Below are 13,394 nucleotides of genomic sequence, written 5' to 3' on the forward strand. Positions count from 1 at the left end.
TTTTACAGTGTGTACATTATATTATTGTGTCTGGTGTCATCTTCTATGGCGTAATAAATTTTTCTAAGGAAAAAGAAAAAAGTTAAAATTTCAAAATAAAATAATACTTGCGTCTGGCACGGAACCACAAAAAACCAAAAACTAATATCAATTATCAATATCACAAAACATTTTATTAATCATTATCAGCTGTCACATAACAATTAACAGCTGCTTCATTATGAGCCAATGAAAATATTCGTTACGTTTAGAATTATTAAACTAATGGTTAGTACTAGCGGTAACATTGTAATAATGGTTTGTTTTAAACTCGTCACTAAAGTCCCCGCTACGTTTAACTGCACGCTAGCCTAACTGACAGATAAATATAATTTAGCGGGAAATTGTAATAACGGCCCTTAGTAACCTAGTTTATACCACAAATTCACTAATAAATTAATGTGTAATAACTAAATAATAACTCTTAGGATTTAATCAGTATTTGTAAAGATTACTAAAGATCAGTATTTATAGTTATTAAAATGTAATGAATATTTAATTTAGCAATAACTTAATCTATCAAGTTGGCTAGTTGTGAAAGGTAGTTTTCCGCCATTCAAAAACTGTAAAAATCAACAATGTTACAATAGTGATTTAGTGGATTAACAAAGGGTTACTTAAAATTGAAAAATCTATAAATTATCTTAAAATAAACCCGAAAGGAAATCACTTTTAGTATTGTACATAAATAATTTTTAAAAAAATGTATTTAATTATAGTAATGTTTCAGACTAGTCAGGATTTTTTAACAGTCAAATTATTTTTTTGTTAAAAAATAGTGCTTAATTCCAATCAATCTAATTTTCTATTTGAACCTATGGTACCAAATTTAATTTAAAAAACAATTACCACAAACTTCTGACACAGTCATCACACAGAATAATGCTTCATATTTAGGATCAATTCCTTCCAGTTTTTCTCCTACTACGAATAGGTTCTTTTCAGCAGGGAAAGGTCTATCAAAAAATTGTAACGGTGCAGATCTGAGTTGAAACCCTGTCATATATTTTAAAACATCTTTATCTTCTATCATTATCTAAAACAAAATATAGACATACTGACTTAATCAAAAAATTAAATTTTTATGTGTAAAAGTATACTTTTAGAACAAAATAATTATTATCATCATAATCGTGGTCATCATCTATCACTTCTGGATAACTGATTGACAACTATGATTTTAGTGGTGGGTGATTTTCTTATTTAGATGGATCATTAAAAATATGTATTACTTGTTCATTCAAATCGGTATTTTCTTCTGGACAAGAAGTTTTTAACAACTGTTTCTCCTTATTAATTCTATTTTTTAATTTTGTTAAATCGTGATTACGATCAACTGTAGTTTTTTCAGTTGGATTGGAAGTTTCATCGGTAAAATGTTCTTCTTCAGTTACTGTTTGTTTTTGGTTTTTACATGCCAAACTACAATATAAATCACCAGTCAATGATGCAGGTTCCACCAATGTACCACAATTTTCATATTTGCAAGAAATTAACTTTTTAGGTGTATCATCTGTAATAAAAAATTTAAAAAAATAGTATTAAAAAAATTGTTATGCAATTATACAGACTAAGCACACAATATATTTTCACCTTCATCGGAAGAACCTCTTTGAGAAACTAAACGATTCATTTTGTCAGACAATGTTACTTTATCCTCATATGAAGATTTATCAACTGCACTTAAAATCTTTAAATTTAAAAAAAAAATATTATGTTAACAGAATTTAAACTAACTCTAAATAATGGTTTTAGTGGTGGGTGATTTTCTTATTTAGATGGATCATTAAAAATATATATTACTTGTTCATTAAAATAGGTATTTTCTTCTGGACAAGAAGTTTTTAACAACGGTTTCACCTTATTAATTCTATTTTTTAATTTTGTTAAATCGTGATTACGATCAACTGTAGTTTTTTCAGTTGGATTGGAAGTTTCATCGATAAAATGTTCTTCTTCAGTTACTGTTTGTTTTTGATTTTTACATGCCAAACTACAATATAAATTATCAGTCAATAATTCAGGTTCCACCAATGTACCACAATTTTCATATTTGCAAGAAATTAACTTTTTAGGTGTATCATCTGTAATTAAAAATTTAAAAAAATAGAAATTGAAAAATTACAGATTAAGCACACAATATATTTTTCACCTTCATCCGAAGAACCTCTTTGAGAAACTAAACGATTCATTTTGTCAGACAATGTTACTTTATCCTCATTTGAAGATTTATCAACTGCACTTAAAATCTTTAAATTAAAAAAAAATTTAATTATGTTAACAGAATTTTAACTAACTCTAAATAATTCCAACAAACAATACCTGTGATCTATGAGTTTCTCCACTTAATCGTAGACTATTTGATTGATTTAAAGATTCTGAGCTTGATGATAGCTGAACAAACCCAGTTAAAGAACTCATATTGTTTTTTTGTACATTTGATTTTAATCCATGCGATGAAGAAGCATAAGACATCAGCGATGAACATCCTGCAGGTATTCCGTTGCTTATCATGTAATTTTGTTCTAAATTAACTGGCAAATTAATATCAGCAGTGGAGGCTATTTTCAATTCCTTTAATTTTAAAGGATTTTGTTCGGTTTGTCTTTTGAATAGGTTTGAATTTTTAGTAGCACCATAGATATTTTTATTTAATTGTGTCGATGGCTCAATTATTTCTAAATCAGAATCAGAGTCATCTTCTAAGTCATCACTCACAGTATTTTCATACTTATTTGAAGATTTACCAAATGCCCTTATAATCTTTAAATTAAAAAAAAAATTTAATTATGTTAACAGAATTTTAACTAACTCTAAATAATTCCAACAAACAATACCTGTGATCTATGAGTTTCTCCACTTAATCGTAGACTATTTGATTGATTTAAAGATTCTGAGTTTGATGATAGCTGAACAAACCCAGTTAAAGAACTCATATTTTTTTTTTGTACATTTGATTTTAATCCATGCGATGAAGAAGCATAAGACATCAGCGATGAACATCCTGCAGGTATTCCGTTGCTTATCATGTAATTTTGTTCTATAATAACTGGCAAATTAATATTAGCAGTGGAGGCCATTTTCAATTTCTTTAAATTTAAAGGATTTTGTTCTGTTTGTCTTTTGAATAGGTTTGAATTTTTAGTAGCACCATACATATTTTTAATTAATTGTGTCGATGGCTCAATTATTTCTAAATCAGAATCAGAGTCATCTTCTAAGTCATCATTCACAATATTTTCATACTTATTTGAAGATTTACCAAATGCCCTTATAATCTTTAAATTAAAAAAAAATTTAATTATGTTAACAGAATTTTAACTAACTCTAAATAATTCCAACAAACAATACCTGTGATCTTTGAGTTTCTCCACTTAATCGTAGACTATTTGATTGATTTAAAGATTCTGAGTTTGATGATAGCTTAACAAACCCAGTTAAAGAACTCATATTGCTTTTTTGTACATTTGATTTTAATCCATGCGATGAAGAAGCATAAGACATCAGCGATGAACATCCTGCAGGTATTCCGTTGCTTATCATGTAATTTTGTTCTAAATTAACTGGCAAATTAATATCAGCAGTGGAGGCTATTTTCAATTCCTTTAAATTTAAAGGATTTTGTTCGGTTTGTCTTTTGAATATGTTTGAATTTTTATTAGCACCATAAATATTTTTATTTAATTGTGTCGATGGCTCAATTATTTCTAAATCAGAATCAGAGTCATCTTCTAAGTCATCACTCACAGTGATTTGGTCTTCGGGTATAGGCATATTCAATTCGTTTCTTACATTTATAACTTCACTATTATTGATGTCATTCAATGAATCATCAACATCATCATTTTTAAGCACTATTGTTGATTCATTAAGTAAAGTGTAAGTACGGTTCGGAAATTTAGTTTCACCTGTAACGTCATGACCATTATACAGCAATGAATCACAATCTTCAAATGGTTCTACACATATTAGGGTTTGTATATTTTCATCAGATCCTTCAATTTTTTCTTCAGTAAAGTTATCATTAGAACCCTGCAAAATCATTAAAGAAATTTCAATACATATTTCATTATTCTACAGTAATGTTATTGAGAATATATTTGAGGTACAATAAAAACAACAATTCATACATTTGATGAACTGAATGAGAAGCAATGTTGAATAATCGTAGAAAAATAGATTTTATTTTCGGTTGATTATTATAACTTATTGAGTCAAAATATGGCAAGACAATATAATCACATAGGTACGTCTGTTACACAATCAAAATAACTTTTGAATATTCGATATTGAATATATAAACAAGAATAGTCTCATTCATAGGTATATTTAATTTATCGTCATGACATTGTTTATGAATATTATATTAATTAAATACAGAATGTACCTACAACTATTAAAACGACCAACATAGTATTTTACTAAGGAAAGGGGTAGCCGAGCGTACTAAGGCATTAGTTTCGATGTGCGCCATCGCCAGTTTGAACTCCGCCACGGGCGGCATTTTCTTCGGGCAGTCATGGTGTCCGGAGAAAGAGCAGCCATGCCCCTCCTGGGCATGGCAGATACCCTTTTAAAACCTCAAATGAAGGAAAGGTATTCCATAAGTAACATAACTGTGGTACCTGATGACTAAAATGACATCCTATTTCATATGATTAGGAAATTCTAATGGTAGGTGTGACTTCTGTCTCATTTGAAAAATCTATTCAAAACGTAGAAACATAATTTAGTACATCAGCTCTAATTCAACCAAGACAAAAAAAATAATAAAAAAATAAAAAAACAAACTCATTGAAACCATCTGAGACTGTATCATCTAGTCTTATGAAATATATCATTGAACAAAAAAAAATGCCTGATAATCATCCCCAACTACAAGCAAGTTAGAGGCTATGGACCAATTTTTTTTTCCAATGTGTTCAACGATTAAACAGTTCTCACCGTATTTACAACATATTGTGAAAACTAAAACTAAAGTTTTCATATTATATCTGAATTAAAAATTAGAACAACTGAGACAAAATAAACCACAACCCCAATCAACTATTTCTAATGAGGACTCATTACAACAACAGGTACCACAAGTGGAAACACAAACAATTCCTACCGTACTTCAATTAGATAATTTGCCAAATTTTTAATACGCTCGATCACAAACTACAAATCACACAGAAAATCCTGATCATTCATATATCACTAAAACTGCAGGTCCAAATCAGTTCAATATGTACAATTATTCCGCAACTGTTAATTATTAGTATGTAACTTTTCTTTAATATTTTCTTACAATTTTAAGTTTGCAGTTACATTATTAATTTTTAATTAAAAGAAGAAATCTAAATATTTTGAAAAAATAATGAATATCTTATGAAAATGTTTAAGGTAGAAAAATAAATTTAAATTATTAAGAAAATATTTAAAGGCTATATAACCCAAATGTTATTGTTAGGTATTTCATATTTTTTGTTATCTTAATAAATGTTTTTAAAAATATTACGTTTGCTGGTATACCTACTTTTTTTTGAATACTTTATGTATTCGTAAGTAATTTGACAAAAAGAAAATTTTTTATCTCAAGCAACACCTTATGAACAAACTTAGCTACAAAATGTCACCTGAATACCACTTAGATCTTATTTAACAAAAATATTTTATAATTCTCAATATCAAATGTACCCATTTATATTCATGATGTACCTATAAATTGTAAATTTTAAATTAATAATAGGTAATGAAAAATATATTTATTACTCAGATACCCTAAATTTACAAGTGTACTTAAATAATATGTTTGAGACACTATCACTAATGTATAGTACCATCACTTCACTCATATACCTAATTCAAGACTTATTTTATCGCATGAATTTTAATTAGTTATTCAATAAATTCTAAACATTTTCAATTAATTACATTAATATTTATCCCTATTTAGCTAAGTACAAATCTACAATTAGAAGCATAAATATTTATTTAATTGTATTGATAACACGTTTAAATGTTCAACCCCTATCAATAAAAGTAGATCATTTAAACAATTTTTAACTACAAAATCATTTTTAAATTTCCTCAAAATTCAAACTTTAAATACTTAATTAGTTTAAAGCCTTGTATTAAATTTTCAAGTTTCTTGATCTAAAAAATAAAATTTTATTGACATTTATAGAAAAAAAAACCAAAAAAAAATTGTAAATGTTTGTAAACCGCTTAAAAAGAGTCAAAATATTTTGAATAGGTTATCAGGTATCTAAAGGAATTGATAAAATAAAAATATGGCATAAATTTAAAGTATCTACAGGTTATTAATTTTTGAATTACAGCAAAATAAGAAAATTCATACATTCTAATTCGGAAAATATCCAATTTTGTAAAAATTTGAACTTCAAATGTTCATAAAAATTTAATTTGACTTTCAGGTTTACATTTTTTTATGGATAAAGATAGACAAACGTATGAGGAATCTTGAATACAATTTTCAAATCTTAGTTTTAAAAAGAAACATGTTTATGAATTTCTAACTCAAAATAATTTGCAAATTTTTGTGATTCTTATGAAATTTTATTATGTAATTAAGGAAATAGTTTAACGCAGTCTTTAAACGACTACATGAACTATGATGCACACATTTCACAATTGTAATTATTTTTTATATAATATACAAATTTATGACTGAATGATTATAATACTTTTAACTTTTGTTTCATAAATAGATAGGTAGGTTTACATTAAAATGATTGTATTTGTTATTAATAGGCAATAGCAGTTGAATTTGATTGACTGGAATTTTAGGCAATTATTTCATATTTGGCCATTTGGGGTACCTACCTATCTTTACTTCCATTCAATAACTATAATGCTTATTTAGTAAATGCAATATTAAATTAATAAACTATTTAATTAATAAATCACAAAATATATAATATTTTGAAATAGTACATAATAATTATCATTATTTAAGAATAATAACTCATACAATCAATGATAGGTAATTTAATTCTTATAAAAATAACATGTGACATTCTGTTACCTACATTTTATAGTGGTTGGGCTGATAGGGGGCTGGATGACAATTTTTAGAGGAGAATAAGACCTCCCTGAAATACTGTGTTGAATTTTAGTTAAATATTTAACTATAATAGTAACTGGATTTTTAAATATATATATATTTTTTTTTATATCATAGTATTTTTTCAAATGTTTGGTTAGAATTACCTAATTATTTTAATTGCTATATTATAATTTGTAAAACATAAATAATAATGATAAAACCCATTAGAAGGCTCCTATATAATATAGGTATATTATCAAGTATAGTATACCTGATTCATAATAATAAGGCTTACATCATAAATTAACCTATCGGGATAAGTAATAATTGTTCTACCAATGTACCTATTAAGTACCTATTAACAGTATTTATAATTTATACATTGGCAATTAATTATAATATATTATTAACATAATATATACAACTAAATTATATTATACCTGTTAGACAATTACAACATATCAAAAATTAAGAATGTATGAATGCTTAATGTATTTGTGGAACAAATTCACTTAAGCAACCCAGCACATTATTAAATTTTTTTTTTTACGAAATAGACGTATTTCGACGAGTTAAGAACGATGGTGCAAAAAAAAAATTGCGGAAACCATTATTTTGGAAGTTATATCTATCCAAAGTTTGCGATTTTACGTTGATACGCATGCGCGCAACACTACTATAAATAATATTAGTATATTATATTTTTGTTGCACCGAGTCACCGAGTGGGGTCACTCGCTCGCTGCGCTCGCTCGGATAATTAAAAACGAAAATATCCCTCGATTTGCTATGCAACACCACCCCAAGTGGGCCACCAATTTGAAAAAAAAATCGTACAGTGATGCCATGCTAGCGGCACTCGTCGCTACGCTCCTCGGCGCCGTCGCTCCGCTCCGTAAATCGAAAATATCCCCCGGACTTGCTGTGCAACACCACCTCAAGTTGGTCACAGGGTAACTACCAGCTAGCCATGCGCGGCATTATAGTAGTGTTGCGCGCATGTGTATAAACGTAAAATCGAAAACTTTGGAAGGCCATAACTTCGAAACTAAGTAAGAGCGACAAATTCTGATTGCACCATCGTTCTTAACTCGATGAGTTAGGTACATAAGTTTCGATAAAAAAATTCAAATTGGCGAGGGGGAGCTAAACTGCAATTATGCCATTAAAGTAACACAAGTCGCGGAAATATTCAAACTCAAGGGACCTCCCGTCGCCTGACGGCTCCGGTCGCCAGTCTGTTAAAGAAACATAAGTATAATATTAAAGTGGCTCAGGTCGCCAAACTCAAATTACTTCGCGCGGCATTAAAACAGTCTTGCGCGCATGGCGCATACGTATATATAAACGTAAAATCGCCAACTTTGGATGTCTATAACTTCCAAAATAATGGTTTCCGCAAATTTTTTTTTTGCGCCATCGTTCTTAACTCGTCGAAGTACATCTATTTCAAAAAAAAAAAAAAATAACAAGGTGCTGGGTTGCTAAAGTGAATTTATGCCGTATTTGTTTGTATCAGTAATAGGCACCGCACTCGGTACCTACTGCATTAGGTACCTATATAAGATATTAATATTTTTTCGTCGAATGCTATTAACTAACATTTGGCCAAGGAACTATAAAAAATAAAATAATAATATGTAATATTCACAGAGCCTGTTGCGAGTTGTAGGACTTGACGAGAAGAGAAATAATGATAATCTAAATAGGTATTATAGTGCCTACAATAACAAAATCATAATGGGACGAATGACGTCAAACCGAAAGTGATATCAATTTTATAGTGATCGCCGAAGAAGTCTCTTCGACCGAGCTTGACAAAATAACAATGATAAGAACAATGATTAAAATATAATACCATATCGGTGCACAGGACAACGGGTCGGCAGTGATAAAATATGTCAATCGGCGGCGCCTGCGACTGCAGTCTGCTGTCTGCTACGACGGTGATGCGTGGAGGTAGGTGGCGATGAATGACGGCACGGCTTGACAATACAATAATGATTCCGATGGCGAAGACGAGTGCCGTTCACACGATACAATAATATTATAATATGTGGAGGCGACAATACGATGAGGACGCCGAGTGCGGTCACCGGACTGAGCGCGGACAAACGATACACGGCCGACTGCGGCGACGGTGATTGCGCAGAGGTAGGTAGCGCCGTGTCGGTGGTGGCGACGGCGGCGGTGACGGTGACACTAATAATAATACACACTCGACTGGTTGACCAACGGCCGTCGAAGGCACAGCAGCTTTCGACACCGGGAGGACGCACAAGGTTACGGCAGCGCACAGGACGCGCGAGTGTCGGCCGTGGTGTTGACTCCAAACGCCCAGCAATAGGTACGCAAAAGTGACGGGTGGACACGGCAAAATACGAAACGGGCGTGGGATCAGTCGATCGCGTGGCGTGACAGTGCAACAGTGACTGAATACTGACTACTGAGTAGAGAGACTCGTGTGGGCCAACCTGTTGCGGGTAAGCGCAGCGTCGGGAAGACCGATGAACACCGGGAGCGCTGTCGACGGCTGTCGTACTGACGATTGGGCAGGACGTGCCCACCACATAGGGATCATGCTGTCGGGATACAATAAATTATCGGCTCGTGTATATTTTCCAGACGAATGCGGAATGGCTCTTGGCAAGAAAAATTTTTCGTTCAATCTATGCCGTCATAGCTCACGATACTGTGTTCGTGCGAAGTATAATAACAGTGATAACGAGAATATTATCAATGTTTTGTTTTTTATTGGAAATGTGAATAAATTATTACTATACAATATTAGGTATATATGCATGATATATTATTACATTAATTAATTATATTGTTAATACATTATTTGATATAATTTAATTATTAAAGATTTGATAATTTGTACTATTCTATACATATAAACTCATCTTGGTAAAACCAAACAATTTGTTGTGTTCAAAATTTAAAACATAAATTAATCAATTATGTTATCTTAATACAGTGGCATATTTTTTTTTGGGAGGGGTGGGTGGGGGGTGCAAGGTGTACATTTGCACCATTTTTTTTTTCTAAAACACCTTCTTTGGCCTGCCAACAATAAATATAAGCGCCGATATACCTACCTAAGTGTTTCATATTATAAATATTTTATATTTTTTCAGTATAAAAAAAAATTATTGTATTAATGTTAAATTTCTGAGATTGTTTGATGTGGTTTTGTGGTGTTAGTTATTTAATGCCACGGTAATAACTACCGACAAATTATTAGGAAAAACAGCTAAAAATGGGATTTTAATTTCTAACGCTTTGTATATCACCATAGAAACGAATAAAAAATTATAATATTATAATATTTATTCAACTTATACATGATATAATAAATAATAATAATATAAAATATTCAGACTGACAAATCGTCTACGCTCAGGATCATTTTTCTTATACCTACAATGATATTATATCATTGAATTCAAGTCTAATACAATTCATTATACAATGACCCACTTTTAACCTACTGTACAGCAGGGTGACATCCATTTACTTGCTTTTTTTTTTTTTTTGAAATAAAACGTGCTCGATGTTCAATTTTTCTCTTTTTATTATTATGTCTTTTTTTAAAATCTTTTTTCACTAATCATTTTTATTAGCATTTTCTATAGACGATAAAATTTTCAAAATATTTTGGATTGTTTTGAACTTTTGACGAACATACTCAGTTTCCTATTTAATAGGTTTTTATTTTCATGTCAATATAATTTTATTTGTTGGGTAAAAAAAGCTTTCAAACTTAATACAAGGCTCGTAATATGAAGTTACGAGTTATATTGTTACAATGAAATTTGAAAAATATTAAAAATCCTTATTTCGCGTACATTAATAACTTCTTTATATTCTAATTTTTTAAACTCTTGTAAAATGGCAAATTACATGTACCTGAATGGAAGTACATTAAGTTCAATATAATTATTATTGGAGGATCCTATTAAATATTTTTTATTTAGACATATTCTTACCATCAGGTTTTGTTGCACTTCTAAAGGTCTCAAAGAGTTCTTAGCACGACCTCCCCAAAGTATTAAACCATATTGAATAATTGATTTGTATAAAACTTGATAAATAGTACGCATCATATTTTAGAGTAGGTATAATTTTATTTTATTTGTACATCTTATAAAGACAATAGATCTTGAATGCATAACTAAATTTTTTATATGGAAATTCCACAGTAAATGGCAGTCTATAATTAAACACAGATATTATACCCTATTTACTCTTTCAATTTTCTGAAAGTTTTGACACTTTGTTCTAATACCATTACAAGAATGAATTTTTATATTATTGAATTCAATAACGCGTAGTCTTCTGATAGTAAAAGCGACAAAAACAGTTTTGTTAATATTTAAATAAAGTTTATTGTCATTTAGCTCATTATAAATTGTATGTAATCATATTTCTGCTTTCTTTGTACAGATTCCTACGAGAAACTAGAAAAAAGATGACACGTATCATCAATATTAACCTGCACCGGGTTAATCTCGTCCTGTTTCTGCAATAATCTATATTTTTTTCTATTTTTTTTTACCAAAAGATAGAATATAAAATACTCAATTTTGGTGTAAGTTTCATAAGTTTTAATTCATTTTTGAAATCACTACAGCTCATCCCGTCTAAATATTAACCTACTTACGCGCACCTGTGGCGGCGGAGTCCCGCCGTTTCTGCAATAATGAATATTTTTCCATGATTTTATAACCAAAAAATAGCGTATAACATACCTTAAATTTCGGTATATGTTTTATAAGTTTTAAATTATTTTTGAATTTACTACAATTCTTGCCGTCTACAATTTGGACTATATTTCAGTATCTGTTGCGGTGGAATCCCGTCCCGTTTCTTCAAAAATTTATATTTTTTCATAAATTTTTTACCAAACAATAGGGTATAATGTACTTAAATTTTGGTGTAAGTTTCATAAGTTATAATTCATTTTTAAATTACTTACAGCTCGTCCTGTTCGTTACACCATAGCTGTGAAACTATGTTGATGAAACATTTTCTTCTGTACTGTTTTCAAAAGAATATATATTTTTACTAATATATTGTTGGTTAGTCTATGCTATATGTCAACTTAAAATCAACTTGTATTATTTTTAAAATTCCCAATTTATTAAGTTAATTTTAAATTTTCGGGTTATCCATAAAATATTTTAGTATATTAACGGTTTGTCGATCTAATTAATTTAATTCATGGAATACTATAAAATATTATTAGAAAAAAAGATTTCTTTTCGTATTTATTTGATTATTTTTATAGATATGGACTGATATAGTAATATGTTATATGAATTAAGTACTGAAAAAATAAAATAATAAATAATAATAGTATAATACAATGTGACATTTAGACCATTATCCCCTTATGACCGTATTGTAAGATTTATCAACGAGCCCACGAAATCACGTTTAATAATAGTGAGCTTATCATTATTATTAGCCATTAGGTCTCATTAGTTATTTCTTATTATTTTACATTTTATAATGTGTACGGTTGTCGATTATCATGAATTGTGACTATTTCTATTTATTTATTTATAATATTTAACATTTATGTTATAATTGTATTACAAAAATACGTACCTACCTACCATTGCTAGGCTACCAATAGTGGTGTGATATACATTCATACATTCTTAGTACATAGTTTTCATTCCTCAGTTCCTCACTAGTTTAGAGGTAACCCACACTGGTTTTAAATAATATACATAATAATATATTATTATGCATCTATTATCATAAGTATAGGCTATATTACTATATTCAAGTGATTTTCACTTATTTTAATATCTTACCAATATTATTTTTTTTTAATTGACTTAATAATTGAAGTTAAATTAAGTTAACAAAATGTATTAACTTAACTTTAAACTTAATTGATGTATTAAAAAGTTTATTAACTCAACTTTGAATTTAATTGAACAAAAAACATTTAACTTAATTTAACTGAGTTAAAAAAAATCATTAACTTGCCCAGCCTTGATATAGATATTCATTATATATTCTAATACAATTGTTCAGCAAATTAATGAAGTAGGTATGCCTGTATTATATTAATATATCAGTAACAGAAGTTTATTTAGTTATAGCCTGCAAGGTTGGTATATATAATATAATAGAATTTACGAATGCGCAAACGTTTAAGTCACGAGTCATGAAAATAATGTATGCACATAGCTATTTATTATTTTATATAAAATAACAATATAGATTGAATTAATACATCTGTATAAATAAATAGGAACAATTAACCCATATCATACAAAATATAT

General features: G+C 29.2%; 1 protein-coding gene across 1 annotated transcript in view; it reads right to left on the minus strand.

Annotated features, from left to right (window-relative positions):
* LOC107884691 overlaps nt 1-9,800 on the minus strand; it is a 13,182-nt gene extending 3,382 nt beyond the window's left edge. Inside the window, exons 1-9 of the mRNA XM_029489860.1 lie at nt 8,948-9,800; nt 3,391-4,071; nt 2,877-3,317; nt 2,362-2,802; nt 2,192-2,288; nt 1,843-2,123; nt 1,633-1,729; nt 1,272-1,552; nt 889-1,075 (exon numbers count right to left, since the gene is read on the minus strand). Coding sequence (XP_029345720.1) covers nt 889-1,075; nt 1,272-1,552; nt 1,633-1,729; nt 1,843-2,123; nt 2,192-2,288; nt 2,362-2,802; nt 2,877-3,317; nt 3,391-4,071; nt 8,948-8,950 — 2,509 coding nt within the window. The 5' untranslated portion in view covers nt 8,951-9,800. The remainder of the gene's footprint in view (nt 1-888; nt 1,076-1,271; nt 1,553-1,632; nt 1,730-1,842; nt 2,124-2,191; nt 2,289-2,361; nt 2,803-2,876; nt 3,318-3,390; nt 4,072-8,947) is intronic.
* Nucleotides 9,801-13,394: the final 3,594 nt, after the last annotated feature.

This window comes from Acyrthosiphon pisum, chromosome A2 (assembly GCF_005508785.2).
Source record: "Acyrthosiphon pisum isolate AL4f chromosome A2, pea_aphid_22Mar2018_4r6ur, whole genome shotgun sequence".
Classification (NCBI taxonomy): domain Eukaryota; kingdom Metazoa; phylum Arthropoda; class Insecta; order Hemiptera; family Aphididae; genus Acyrthosiphon; species Acyrthosiphon pisum.